We start from the raw sequence: 15,000 nt of genomic DNA on the forward strand, positions 1-15,000 counted from the left end.
AGAGTCGCGTCGGGAAAAGAATCCTCACAGTGATTCACTTCATTACAGCAGAAATCTGGTCTAAACTCCTGTTTCTACTCGGCTGTGTGAACAAGCGCAGGAAACTCACCTGAGAAACGAGTGGCTGATGTCCAGAAATGTGCGGTCTGTTCCTCAAAACACGTTTCGGTCACTTCATAAAGTCACTCAGGAAAGTGTTCCGCCTCGCAACTGAGGAGAAATCTGACCAAATCTGTCTAACACACACACACGGTCTAAGACACGGAGAGTGTGTAATACACACTGTGTATGAGCGCCTTGTGTCAGCTGGAGGTTCAGTCCTGAATGAAACTCGTCTCCTACCCCGAGCCTGGACTCTGCTCTGCCCACAGGCGGGGTCTGACCCTGTACAAACACGTGTATGGGAGCCGGTAAACACACACGTGAGCGCGACTCCGGCTTCGGTTGGAGGAAATTCCAGCTGTGTTCTAGAGACCCTGCCTGAGCCACATTGCGCATGCGCGCTACTTTCCGCTCGTGTCTACACATCACTAGGTTTCCCTGTTCTATTCTTACTGCAACTCTTCTGTTTATAAAAGTGTGTGTGTGTGTGTGTGTGTATGTATGTATGTGTGTGTGTAAAAGATTTTTTCTAATTACACTGTAAGTAAAAGAGAAGACTTGGAGTGTAGTGTGTTAGCAGGAATACCTGCTGTCTGAAATGTAATGTACAATGTCTGTAATAATCTTTCTCTCTTATTTTAATGTTTGACACAAATATAACCATGATGCTCATATGGTGTGCTGTTTGTCATGCTAGCTACATACACCACCACAAACACCGCCACCACCACAAACACCGCCACCACAAACACCACAACAAACAACACCACCACCACCACCACAAACACCACCACAACCACCACCACAAACACCGCCACCACAAACAACACCACAAACACCACAACCACCACCACCAGAAACACCGCCACCACAAACCCCGCCCCCACCACAAACCCCCCAACCACCACCACCACAACCACCACCACCACAAACACCGCCACCACAAACACCCCACCCACCACCACCACTACAAACAACACCACCAAACACCGCCACCACCACTGCCACAACCACCACCACAAACACCACCACCACAAACAACAAACACCACAACCACCACCACAAACACCGCCACCACCACAAACACCACCACCACCACAAACAACACCGCCACCACCACAAACACCACAACCACCACCACCACCACTACAAACACCACCACCACCACCACAAACACCGCCACCACAAACACCGCCACCACAAACACCACAACCACCACCACCACAAACACCACCACAAACACCGCCACCACAAACACCCCCACCACCACTGCCACAACCACCACCACAACCACCACCACCACCACTACAAACACCACCACCACATACACCACCACCACAAACACCAACCACCACAACCACCACTACAAACAACACCACCACCACAAACACCACCACAACACCACCACCACCAACACCACAAACACCAACCACCACAAACACCACCACAAACACCACCACTACTACTACCACCAACATTACTACCAACAACACCAAACACCACCACCACAAACAACACCAACAACAAACACCACTACCATCACCACCAACAACACCAACAACCAACAACAACACCACTACCATCACCACCACCAACCACTACCACCGACACCACCACCAACAAACACCACCACTAACAAACACCAATAAACACCACCACCAAACACCACTACTACCATCACCACCAACAACAACAAACACCACCACTAACAAACACCAATAAACACCAACAACAAACACCACCACCACCAACAATAACAAACACCAACAACACCACCACCACCAACAACAACCAGGACCACCCACCCCACCATCAACACCACCAACACTCCCAACAACACTAACACCAACAACACCAACAACGTGATAAAAACAAAGAACTGAACTGAGATTTTCTCAGCTCTACACAAATCATCATGTGGTTGTAAAGCAGCTCTGAGAGCAGTGGTGTGGTGCGTGTGGTCCCACTTTTCTTCAGTTCCCCACTCACCACTTTAGTTCCCATTTACTGTCAGACACAAAAATGGAGAGTCACGTGTCACACTCCGACACGCCTGACCGAGCGGTGTGTAAATATGAGAGACAGGAGGTTACAGGTGGAGTGGAGACCAGAGAGACAGCCGAGTGGATCTTCTACCTCACCTTTCACACCTGATATAATGCCTTCACTCATTACTGAGGCTGAATCAACCAGCAGCTAAGATCTGAGCCACACCTGAAAGTTATTGGAAGACCATTGTTAGCTGATGCTCCTTCTGGTTCCTGGTAGAAATAAAAACTTGGAGAAAGACTTTGTACCTGAAGATCTAACAGAAAGTGTGAGGATGAGAAGCACACTGATCTCTCTGCCTGTGGGGTTTGTTCTACACACACTTTACTCCAATAAACCTGAATATACAATCTTTCTTAATATTTTGCAAAAACAATGTCATTCAGCCTGAACTTCATCCAGCTTCTTTCATTCCTATTAAAGTAAGAGACGGCTTTGAGGCCATGATGATAAGAGAATGAACTGATGTGCACTCGGGTGATTTGACCGCTCATTAACCAGAGAGCGGGCAGAAAACATGGACAATTAAAATCTCTGTCCTTTATCGGGCTGTCTCTCAACTCTCTCCAGATTCCCATACACTCCACATTCACAACAGAATACTGTGTGTCTGTGTGTGTGAAAAGAAAACCCCCAGTGTGTTAGCCCTCAATCATCAAACTGGACAAGAACATTACCATATGTAATACACATTATACACTGGACACCTGGGATAGGAATATGGAGCTCCTCCACTGCACTGGTCAGATCACTGCTTTGTACACTGGACATGGTCATGCTGGAACAGAAAAGCATTTCAAGCTCCTGACCTGCTCTGGTTGCTGGTGGACCAGAGCTCTGGACTGAGCGCTGAAAGAGAGGACAGCTGTTAGCACTGGCTGTGGCTCACGTGACCGTCCACATGTTGTATATTTTTACACCATAATGTCATATCAAGGTCATGGTCAAGGTTTGTTTCTAATGTACATTTCCACAGTCTCTTTACTCATGGAGGACAGAAGCAGACTGGACATCTGGCCGTGAAATAACGGCAGCCTGCATTACAGACTCTGATGTACTTGATGAACTGGAAATGTTTTGGTGTGATTCCTGGTGTAATTATTAACATGAACAGTGCCTCATTAAAACCTCAGAAGTACAAAGCTAGCACATAGCTGAATGTGTCTGGATCCTGTAACAAAAGCTCATTTATTATTTCATTAAATGTTTTTCTCCCTCACTTGTTTTTAAAAAATGAGGTCAGTGAGCTTTTCCCATAGCAGCAGGTACATGAGGATCTGATGAGGATCTGGTGAGAGAGCAGCAGGGTTATGAAGATCTGGTGAGAGAGCAGCAGGGTTATGAAGATCTGGTGAGAGAGCAGCAGGGTTATGAAGATCTGGTGAGAGAGCAGCGGGGTTATGAGGATCTGGTGAGGATCTGGTGAGAGAGCAGTGGGGTTATGGGGATCTGGTGAGAGAGCAGTGGGGTTATGAAGATCTGGTGAGGATCTGGTGAGGATCTGGTGAGAGAGCAGTGGGGTTATGAAGATATGGTGAGAGAGCAGCGGGGTTATGAGGATCTGGTGAGGATCTGGTGAGAGAGCAGTGGGGTTATGGGGATCTGGTGAGGATCTGGTGAGAGAGCAGTGGGGTTATGAAGATCTGGTGAGGATCTGGTGAGAGAGCAGTGGGGTTATGAAGATCTGGTGAGAGAGCAGCAGGGTTATGAGGATCTGGTGAGAGAGCAGTGGGGTTATGAAGATCTGGTGAGAGAGCAGCAGGGTTATGAGGATCTGGTGAGAGAGCAGTGGGGTTATGGGGATCTGGTGAGGATCTGGTGAGAGAGCAGTGGGGTTATGAAGATCTGGTGAGAGAGCAGCAGGGTTATGAGGATCTGGTGAGAGAGCAGCAGGGTTATGAGGATCTGGTGAGAGAGCAGCAGGGTTATGAGGATCTGGTGAGGATCTGGTGAGAGAGCAGTGGGGTTATGAGGATCTGGTGAGAGAGCAGCAGGGTTATGAAGATCTGGTGAGAGAGCAGCAGGGTTATGAGGATCTGGTGAGAGAGCAGCAGGGTTATGAAGATCTGGTGAGAGAGCAGCAGGGTTATGAGGATCTGGTGAGAGAGCAGCAGGGTTATGAGGATCTGGTGAGAGAGCAGCAGGTACATGAGGATCTGGTGAGAGAGCAGCAGGGTTATGAGGATCTGGTGAGAGAGCAGCAGGGTTATGAGGATCTGGTGAGAGAGCAGCAGGGTTATGAGGATCTGGTGAGAGAGCAGCAGGGTTATGAGGATCTGGTGAGAGAGCAGCAGGGTTATGAGGATCTGGTGAGAGAGCAGTGGGGTTATGAGGATCTGGTGAGAGAGCAGTGGGGTTATGAGGATCTGGTGAGAGAGCAGTGGGGTTATGAAGATATGGTGAGAGAGCAGCGGGGTTATGAGGATCTGGTGAGGATCTGGTGAGAGAGCAGTGGGGTTATGGGGATCTGGTGAGGATCTGGTGAGAGAGCAGTGGGGTTATGAAGATCTGGTGAGGATCTGGTGAGAGAGCAGTGGGGTTATGAAGATCTGGTGAGAGAGCAGCAGGGTTATGAGGATCTGGTGAGAGAGCAGTGGGGTTATGAAGATCTGGTGAGAGAGCAGCAGGGTTATGAGGATCTGGTGAGAGAGCAGTGGGGTTATGGGGATCTGGTGAGGATCTGGTGAGAGAGCAGTGGGGTTATGAAGATCTGGTGAGGATCTGGTGAGAGAGCAGTGGGGTTATGAAGATCTGGTGAGAGAGCAGCAGGGTTATGAGGATCTGGTGAGAGAGCAGTGGGGTTATGAAGATCTGGTGAGAGAGCAGCAGGGTTATGAGGATCTGGTGAGAGAGCAGTGGGGTTATGGGGATCTGGTGAGGATCTGGTGAGAGAGCAGTGGGGTTATGAAGATCTGGTGAGAGAGCAGCAGGGTTATGAGGATCTGGTGAGAGAGCAGCAGGGTTATGAGGATCTGGTGAGAGAGCAGCAGGGTTATGAGGATCTGGTGAGGATCTGGTGAGAGAGCAGTGGGGTTATGAGGATCTGGTGAGAGAGCAGCAGGGTTATGAAGATCTGGTGAGAGAGCAGCAGGGTTATGAGGATCTGGTGAGAGAGCAGCAGGGTTATGAAGATCTGGTGAGAGAGCAGCAGGGTTATGAGGATCTGGTGAGAGAGCAGCAGGGTTATGAGGATCTGGTGAGAGAGCAGCAGGTACATGAGGATCTGGTGAGAGAGCAGCAGGGTTATGAGGATCTGGTGAGAGAGCAGCAGGGTTATGAGGATCTGGTGAGAGAGCAGCAGGGTTATGAGGATCTGGTGAGAGAGCAGCAGGGTTATGAGGATCTGGTGAGAGAGCAGCAGGGTTATGAGGATCTGGTGAGAGAGCAGCAGGGTTATGAGGATCTGGTGAGAGAGCAGCAGGGTTATGAGGATCTGGTGAGAGAGCAGTGGGGTTATGAGGATCTGGTGAGAGAGCAGCGGGGTTATGAGGATCTGGTGAGAGAGCAGTGGGGTTATGAGGATCTGGTGAGAGAGCAGTGGGGTTATGAGGATCTGGTGAGAGAGCAGTGGGGTTATGAGGATCTCGGTTGTTTGAAATAAATTCACCAGCTGGCAGAATGGACAACAGAGTAAAGCCTAACCAAAGCTAACAGGAAAACAGCAGCCGTTAGCTTAGCAGTGGAATCGACTGACGTCAGAGAATGGCGGGAAATCTGACAGAATCTCGACAGACTAGCGCGCGCTGTTCCAGAACTTCTCCTTCTTCTCGCTGGAGCGGGAAAACCCTGAAAGCCTTCACGCGCGAGCTTTGAGTCATCGTGCTCTGACGTCACGTCCCGCTGAGTAATGTCCTGCTAGACAGACAGGAAAAAAAACGCGCGAAAGTTTTAAGCATCTCGAGGACACGGTGTGCCAGACCGGACCGGACCGGACAGGGTCACGTGCAGCTCGTGCCTGAGCCGAAGAAAAAAAAAAAGAAGCGTCATCATGAGATTTGGCAGCGCGAGAGAGTGGGCGTGGCTTCAGTACACAGAGAAAGAACAGGACAGGTCCTCTGAGGGCAGAAGATTAGATTAGTGCACTATTCTCATGCTCACACACACACACACACACACACACACACACACACACACACACATTAATACTTACTATTATATATAGCAGATTATTATTTCATTAAAAAGTGCTGAAAGTTATACAAATAACTAAACCCAGGGACGATTCTAGGATTTTCATTTAAGGGGGGCTCAGCCCCCAATGAGGGTATAATAGTAAAAAAAAAAAAAAAATTAAATAAATAAATAAAATCAACTTTGACTAACAGGGTAGGATGGTAAACTTAATGCATCCCACTGTATTGCATAGATGTGTATAACATTTGAGTACTGAACAAGACAAATACGAGTCTTCCTGATCTCACACACACACACACACACACACACACTCACACACACACTCACACTTGTCCTCTGATCCTCGCTCTGTGACGCCGCGGTCTGCGGATTGAAGAACGCGCTGAAAGACGGGGAGGAGCCGAAGAGCCGCTGTGTTCATATGAAATGTAAAAGGGACTGAGATCACCAGTTTGTGTAGAGTTTATGGAGAATCGCTGAATTTTAGGGGGGCTGAATAGAAATATTACGGGGGCTAAAGCCCTCCTAAAAATGGCCTAGCGATGCCCATGACTACACCTGACCAACAGGTCAGAATGTCTTTACTGACCTATAAACAATACACACACGAGCACCTAAACTCAGGCAGGTACGGTCAGCGGCTTCCGGTAACGTTAAACCATCACACTGAAAAAGAGTACATCTCCGTGTGATTGTTGGTGCCAGATGAAGGGCTGAAGAACACACCAGGTTCCTCTCCTTTCGGCCAGGAAAGGGCTGTGAGCCTCTCCTGGGTTCAGCGGTCAGCACTTTCACTATGTGACTGATTTACTAGACTCTCAGTGCATCAGTTTACTGAGTGTGTGAAATGTCTTGCTCAGATCCCAAACGTGAATAACTCCCACCTTCCTGGATCAGTACCTCAGGTCCAACTCGGGTTTTTAGTATTTTTTGATTAAGCACATCCCTTCATGTATTTATCGATTCATAATCTAATAAAGAACAAAGTTATATTCAGACTGAGGTTTTCATGCAGTTAGAGATCGATTTATTCAGACCATGAGGGTTTCTGGGATGTTGTGAACTGAAGGATTGTGTGAGTAGCGCCCTCTGCTGGGAAAAGAAGGCAATAGTACTTGGAAAACTGACAGAGCTTTAGGTCCATGTGGACGTGACCCCAATTTCTCACACTCGTCAAATCACATTGCTTAATATTTCTCAAAGATTACAACTTCTTTTCCAAGCCTCCTTTCTTTCTCTTCTCCAGCTGTGAAGCAGTCTCCTGTGTTTGATAAAAACACCTCACAGTACACCAGCAAGATGACTGAACTGTCCAGGGAGAGAGTGTCAGTGATGCTTTAGTGTAAGTGAGGTGAACAAGAGAGGCACAATTACTCTTCTTATTTTTCCTGTATTAGACTAGCTCTGTGTTTTGTTAGTGTTCTCAGTAGCAGGAGGCAGTACCCTCCTACCAGGTTGCACAGGGAGTCCAGCCCTGTTACACGAGGAGAGCCAGGAAGAGGTGTAGAAGGGCTGTGAGCCAGTATCAGGACTGGAACCTGCTCCTGTGTGGAGGTCCAGGAGGAAGAGTGCCAGAGACATACAAAATGACTTTTTGAGCAGTGTAGCCTCTCTCTCTCTCACACACACACACCCCTGACTATGAAAAGGACTTGAAACAAGGAAGGTCATTCTGAAACCAGAGTCTTTTTTATTTTAGATGAACATTACAAACAGTACAAACACTAGAGAGAGGGAAAAAAAAATAAACTGAGGGAGGAAAAAACATTTCTTCATAGTGCCGTACAGTTTCCCATCTCAAACTCACCACCAATTCACAGAGGATTCCAAACGCCATAAAAAAAAAAAAAAATTCCACTTCCTGTCTCCTGCTCAGAAACACACGTAGGAGTTCATTATTCACATGACCATGCATGACCAAGAAGAAAGGGAAGAGAAAAAAAGAGAAACCTAAACAGTTAAAAAAATTGATCGGCGATGGAATGGTGACAGCTGAAAAAATGGAGCTCGCTCTCTCTCTCTCTCACACTCACACACACACGAAACACAACCGCTCTAAAACATCTGATCTGTTTATAAAATAAGGAAAATGAAGAAGCTAACAAAGCAGGGTGTCCGAGTCAGAGTCCATAGCACTGGAGTTTAAAAGACGATCTTTACATGAGGAATCCATGTTCAAGGACCTCACTTCCTGTCATTTGACCGAGAGCGACTGTAAGAAGAAAAAGGGATGGAGGGATTGCAACAAGGATTTTGTTTAATCAGTGTGTAAATTTCAAACATACAATGACATCTTGCCTTAAACAAATCAACATCTAACAAAGTGTGTGAGCAGACATGTACCTTCTGGATCTGGAGAAGGAGCGAGATGGTTTATGGTTCCTGTCACGAGACAGAGATCTCTCCCTTCTGCGGTCACGAGAAAGAGATCTACACACACACACACACACGTTTGAGACATGTCACATACAAGAGAACCTTCACATCTATTAAATGAATCTAAAAGAGAGAAGTCATTGATTCATCTGCTACACAAACAAGGATAATCCCATAAAACTAAACCACTTAAACGTCGTCACTTTTCTCTTCCTGTTCACAGATCCAGGTATTTCTGCAGCACTAAAGCTCACTCTACTGGCACATCTGATTCACTTCCGGCAGCGAGTCAGTTCAGAGCCATACCACTCTCACTAGACCAGGAGTGTCCAATCTTATCTGCAAAGGCTAATGCCATGTTCACACTGCACGGTTTTCAGAGTGGTCAGATCATAGTTGTTTTCACACTGCACCACTATGTGTTCGCATTCAGTCTCTGCTGTGTTCACATTTCACGATGGATCGGTGACAGGAGCTTTCACACTGCATCACTTCACAATAGGAAGAATCTCACGCTCTCATTAGCTGTAGGTCATCGCCGATGTATCTTTCAGTCAGGAATCCTTTCATACTGCAGGATTTTGAGTTGCTGACATGTCCAGTTATTTAGCATGACCAATATTTACTCATCTGTGATTCCCCCAGATCGCGTCTTTGGTCAATCACACTGCAGGATTGTCACTCACGTGAACGAGCTCCGATTTGCTCTCGAATTCAGGCATTTGTCAACAATTTCACAAAACCTGTCAGCGACTGAAAGTCAGGGCTATGTGGAATGATAAGCAGAAGCCACACCCAAGTCCAGTGAAAGACAAGAACATGTGATTAAACAGGTGGAAATGGGTGTGGCTCCTGCTTGATTGGAAAGAAAACCTGCACCCCACCAGCCCTTAGCAGAGAAGATTGGACACTCCCGCACCAGACTAAAACACTGCTATGGTCTGATGTAGAGAGAAAAGAAAACAGCAGGGTTCTGTTTAGGACCCCTAATTAGAAACCACACATATATTCACAACATTAATTCAGCCCTAACTGACCAATTAAGGATTAATGAAGGACAAGTGCAGACAGAGCGATTACCTGCTGCGGCTACGGCTGAAGCTCCTCCTGCGGGGGGATCTGAAGAGGACAGAAGGGGCAGGCAGAGACAGTAAGACTCAGGGGGCAGAACAGAATCAACAACAGCCCTACAGCTCTCATCCTGCTAAAGAACTGCCCCTCAACTCACCTTCAAACACCTGGAGCAGAAATTCTGGCACGTGCAAACAGGAATCAAATACTTAAAGTAATTTAAACATCTGTGTGACAAATTAATCTGCAGCTAAACATGGAGCCAATGAGATGTTGAATGGTTTAAAATGGATTCTGTAAAGAGCTAATAACATGTTATTAACACGATATTAACACTTACAGCTGAACAACTGAGAAACCCTGTTATCCAGCAAAAGGAGGAAAAAAAAAAAAAAGGACCATAATGTAATGTGAGAAGGCATAGAGAGCTGGACCCCGATGCTCAAAGAAGAAACTTACACACTGTCATTTTTTGGGAGTTTAAATGGAGAAAGCTCGACATTAAAGCAGGTCTAATAGCAGAAGAGCCATCTCCCTTTAAACTACACGTCATACCAACCCTTTTATTCGTAAGCAAAGTAAAAGGAGCCTTTTAAAAAGGAAAAAAGAGGAAACCTGAATTTCTCTTCATTCTTTACAACTGTATTCAGCATCAAACTGTATGAAGCAGGAAAAACTTACTAGTCTTTTGGTTTTCAACAAGCTAGAAATGGCGAAGGGGAGGCAGACTGGCGGCCGTGAAAGTGGCTGCAGCGGATTTTTCCTGCTTTAATTGGTGCTGCTGCTTTGCAGTGTAGACTTTTGGGAACGTAAAACACGCTGATTGCTGATTGGTCGGGAATGTGAGGTGGGCCGCTGCTGATTGGGTGTTAAGGTTGGAGGAGGAGGAGGAAGAGGAGGAGGAGTAGGAGGAGCTGAGAGCTGCATGCTCAGGAGCCAATGGGCCGGTTGCGACCTGACGATTGGGCCCGTGCCTGAGGTCATGTGACACGAAACCGAGCCAGCTGACTGGGGCACGCTGGTCACATGATGCTGAAAGAGGGTTTAGTTGACTGACTCAGAGGTTGCTGAGAAGGAGGCATGGTGGTGGACTCTGCAACGGGGGTTCATTTTTATTAATATAGAGATGATAAAGAAAAATAAATCCTTTATTAGATAAAACAAAAGATTGGCATTTCAAGCATTACTAAACCTAAATGAGAAATTTTAAGCACTTATGGCTTTAAACTGAAAAAAAAAAAAAAAAAACCAAAAAAAAAAAAAAAACCTAGTGTCAAATCTGCTAGAAAAGTGAATGCATTATAAATTTAGAGGTGCTAATATTTAAAGAGCATTAAATCTGTACACAAACCCAGCCTCAGGCATTTCATTAACACACAGAACTGTGCCCATGCTAACTGAGCTAATACCCTGGAGTTTAATAATGAGCAACCAAATGGCAAGTGAGGATGAAAAAAAACTGGACATGAATCTGAGCCAGAGTCCCAGGTGAACTAAACTGCTTTAAAGTGCAGAAAGATCAGGAAGTTCTCAGACAGAGCGGGAGCTTTAACAGCTCAGGCGTTATACTGAAGGGGGGGGGGGGGACGGGGCAAAAAAAGATCCATTAGCCATGTCTGATCACGATAACACAATAAGCACATGAGGGGGGGTACCTGCGCCTGGGAGGCGGGCTTCGGCGACGGTAATCGTCACGTGGGCGGCGGCTCCAGGAAGGTGGAGGCCCTCGGTTACGGGATCGCTTCTCTCCATTGGACAGCTCGACCCTTACACGGCAACCACACAGTGTCCTGAAATATGAAAATCACATACATGAGGTGAACAAACCCCTATATCCAACCACAGATATCCTGGACACGGTCATTTCCCTCCATTCACCACCAGTCACATATGAACACCACTAACTCATCAGTTTCACCATAAACTGGGGTGAATCCAAGATCGGTGGAAAATATGGCCCAGAGTGTTAGATATAGCCTTGTGGGCTGTAAGCAACACCCCCCCCCATGCGACACTACTTCACCAGCGTGTTTCTCTCTGACCACCACACCGCCAGACACTTAGCTGGTGGCTAATTTTCAACCAGACACAGAGACAACATTTCCCTCTAAAGATAGACATTGAAGCCTGAGGGGAACTCACACCATACAACATAATACAGACTGCTTATAGCAAAAACTTGAGCAATGATTATTACCATAAACACGCTTATGAAAATGTAAATACAGAACCACTAGTGAACTGGGCTGCTGCTTGGGGTCAGTATGAAGACCGGGTGGATGGGCCAGTATATGCCCTGTTTGTGTGTCCAGAGTGCACCTTTACCTGCCGTCCAGCTCCCTCACAGCATCGGTGGCATCCCTGGGATCCTCAAACTCAACAAAGGCGAAGCCGGGAGGATTCCTGGCCACCCAGACGCTGCGCAGGGGCCCGTAGTAACCAAAGGCTCGCTCCAGCTCAGATTTATTCCCATTATTCCCAAGATTCCCTACATACACCTTACAGTCCAGCGGGCAGTCACGATGCATGATGGGATCTGGAAAATAAGATCAAAAAGAGCAGATTTAATAAACACGGCACTAACATGCTTATTAATGACTGTGCTACACAGGGATTCGATCACATACACTTCTTTACTGTGTGTGTGCGCGTGAGAGAGATTAACACGTTCATGCGTCAACAAAGAGCTTGTTTATTAACCCTTTATAAACCGCAGAGTATTTTTCCGAATAAGTTAAAAATCTGATGTTCTAGGACACAATGCATAAGTAAGGTTCGAAGACGACTGAAAAAAAAAATATATATACATATATCTCAGCACTAGCGAAACAGCTACACGGCTATGCTAATATTGCTAATACCCCGCCTTTGTTACCGTCTCAAAATGGCGCAGGACGCCGTCGTCAACCCCGCTGCTTACCTGACCTTTTAAATAACAAAAAAACCTTCACCACTTTAAAATGTATTTATCAAACTTCTACAAAACAACTATACACTGAATTGTAAGGGGGGGGGGGGGTAAAATAACACACTTCTCGCAAAAGACGCCATTTTATTACATTAGCAATCATGCTAACGATAAGCTAATTTACCTCAGCCATTAAAGAAGAGCGCGGAGAGATTATTAAATAAAACACACTACACATCATACTGAAGCAGAAACATCGAGTAGAATATGTTTTTAGACATTTACAACATTCCCGATAATAAACACTTACTGTACTTTAATTTGCAGTAATTCCGACGCGGTTCTCCGGTCCCTCGGCGCACGCTTGGACTCTTCTACAGCAAAATGGCGCTGCTGAGAAATACCTTCTCCTGAGGTCCTGACGCGGCGTGCGTGCTTACGTAACGGAGTACGAGCGCAAACCTCTTATTATACGTAATTACGTAAGAAGCGGGACTGTCGACGTGACGTGGATTTTGATTGGTTAACTGAAGCTGCCAATATTCCCGTAACTAATAAACACTGGAGAAGGTTTCAGTGGTTTAGTTTGACTCTGTGATGTTTCTCAGTAGAAGAGTCAGGTGCAGTTCATTTCTACTGTTTAATGCACGTCTTTAGTGTGTGTTTGTGTAGAGCACACATTTATACTCATCTGTATATATGCAACATAACCACCTCCATTCCTTATTCTCTCTGTTTCAGTTTTAAAATAGTGGAAAAGGGAGGCACATTTTATACACATCCGACAAAATATCAGCACATGAAATGATACAAAGACCTACCAACCATGCTCTCAGTACTATAAGGTGTGTATGTGTGTGTGTGTGTGTTTTGAGGGATTAGAGGTTTATGTGACTGTGACGTCATAGTTCCTTAATAATGATTCTTTTAGGAAAAACATCAGTGATGCAGATCCTGGAACAGCAGACAAACTGTTCTAAGTGTGTGTTTAAAAACTTTTGCAAAGATTTCAGTGCAGACCTGAAGGACCACAGTCCTCCAGCACATCAGGTGTACCTAAATAATGTAATGCTCAGTTTAGAATACCTTCTAGCTGTTAGCACCATGTCCAGCACGTCCTTCATCTCCTCCTCCTCTGTGGAATGAAACAGAAGACGACTCTGTCAGGATTTTCATGCCTCACATCTCTTCAGCTTCAGGGGCAGAGAGAGAGACAGAGAGAGAGAGGGAGAAAGACAGAGAGAGAGAGAGAGAGAGAGAGAGGGAGAGAGAGAGGAAGAAAGACAGAGAGAGAGGGAGAGGAAGAGAGAGAGAGGGAGAGACAGAGAGAGAGACAGAGAGAGAGAGAGGAAGAGAGAGAGAGAGAGAGAGGAAGAGAGAGAGAGAGAGAGAGAGAGAGAGGGAGAGAGAGAGGAAGAAAGACAGAGAGAGAGGGAGAGAGAGAGGGAGAGAGACAGTGTGTGTGTGTGTGGGGGGGGGTTATCTGTGGATTTCTTTTGGGTTCTTTCTGAATGTTTCCTGGTTGCTAGATGAGCTGATTTATAGCGCTCAGGAATTCAGTGTGTAGGAGCATGAAGACTAACCACACACACACACACACACACACACACACACATACACACACACACACACACACACACACTCTCTTGCATGTCTGACAGACAGAAACCAGTAGTGTTTAATGTCTCTAAGGTAAAGGCTCCATAGCTCCTCTCTGAGTGACCTGATGAGGAACATCACTAAGACACAAGTATGTTGATGAGGTCAAACTATGACACACACACACACACACACACACACACAGACTCTTCTTTTCAGTTTAAATTGAATTGACTTCAGTTTATCAGAGCTGTGACACTTCTTAAAACAAAGCTGTTCTTGTTCTGTGTGTTATTTGTGCAGAATTATGTCACTCCAGATATTTCTTAATCCAATTTGTCCTAAAAACATCTGGAGATTACTGAGAACGGAAGGATTTATCAATAAAAATGATTATTACTGTCGTTCAGGCAGAAATTAAATATCCACAAATGGAGCTGATCACCAGAGACATTCAAATGAATAATAACAATAACAATAATAATAATAATAATAATAATCATAATAAGCAGAAAAAGGAGCAGATGTTTAATGTTGAAGGTAAATTTCCTTCTTTAGCGTCAGGCTGGAGCGTGTTAAAGCGAGTCACACTGAGGTCACTCTACAAGGTTCTTTAAGGTCTCGTGGATGTTCATGAGTTCTTCACCTTCCTCACACGGTTTCACTCTTTTTGATGAGAAACCACTTTACAGAGAGCCTTTAAGACTTCATCCAGTCGTAGGAGTGCAGTTCTTCCGACAAATTCAAACACAAAAGACTTT

General features: G+C 45.8%; 3 protein-coding genes across 5 annotated transcripts in view; 1 reads left to right on the forward strand and 2 right to left on the reverse strand.

The window, feature by feature from the left end:
* Positions 1-455, reverse strand: part of cdkn1a (cyclin dependent kinase inhibitor 1A) — a 2,604-nt gene extending 2,149 nt beyond the window's left edge. Inside the window, exon 1 of one of the 2 annotated variants that reach the window (XM_058374033.1) lies at positions 110-455. The gene's annotated coding sequence lies outside the window, so the exon portion shown is untranslated. Of the gene's footprint in view, positions 68-109 lie in introns of those variants that run through there. The other variant, XM_058374032.1, reaches the window with a different exon arrangement.
* Positions 456-7,951: 7,496 nt separating this feature from the next.
* On the reverse strand, positions 7,952-13,107 carry srsf3b (serine and arginine rich splicing factor 3b). 2 transcript variants are annotated; one of them, XM_058374030.1, is made up of 6 exons: positions 12,951-13,107; positions 12,058-12,268; positions 11,388-11,522; positions 9,742-9,780; positions 8,629-8,715; positions 7,952-8,497 (listed from the first exon to the last, which is right to left on the reverse strand). In XM_058374030.1, exons 2-6 carry the CDS (start codon positions 12,258-12,260, stop codon positions 8,470-8,472), a joined length of 492 nt encoding a protein of 163 aa, XP_058230013.1. In that variant the 5' UTR covers positions 12,261-12,268; positions 12,951-13,107; the 3' UTR covers positions 7,952-8,469. The 2 variants fall into 2 exon arrangements, with proteins under 2 accessions (XP_058230013.1, XP_058230014.1); XM_058374031.1 differs by having other exon boundaries at positions 12,956-13,077.
* A 1,219-nt stretch (positions 13,108-14,326) lies between these two features.
* pth4 (parathyroid hormone 4) overlaps positions 14,327-15,000 on the forward strand; it is a 2,807-nt gene continuing 2,133 nt past the window's right edge. The window contains exon 1 of the mRNA XM_058374035.1: positions 14,327-15,000. This exon is cut by the window's right edge and continues 404 nt beyond it. The gene's annotated coding sequence lies outside the window, so the exon portion shown is untranslated.

Source organism: Hemibagrus wyckioides, linkage group LG21, assembly GCF_019097595.1.
Source record: "Hemibagrus wyckioides isolate EC202008001 linkage group LG21, SWU_Hwy_1.0, whole genome shotgun sequence".
In the NCBI taxonomy this organism is placed as follows: Eukaryota; Metazoa; Chordata; class Actinopteri; order Siluriformes; family Bagridae; genus Hemibagrus; species Hemibagrus wyckioides.

Bases quoted from the DNA above. Each gene is read 5' to 3' on its own strand.
- srsf3b (XM_058374030.1), bottom strand. From the start codon at position 12,260: ATGCATCGTGACTGCCCGCTGGACTGTAAGGTGTATGTAGGGAATCTT. The intron at 11,523-12,057 runs GTAAAGGTGCAC...TTCATATTTCAG, and splicing joins GTGAGGGAGCTGGACGGCAG to GACACTGTGTGGTTGCCGTG. The intron at 8,498-8,628 runs GTACATGTCTGC...TTCTTCTTACAG, and splicing joins TCCTTCTCCAGATCCAGAAG to TCGCTCTCGGTCAAATGACA.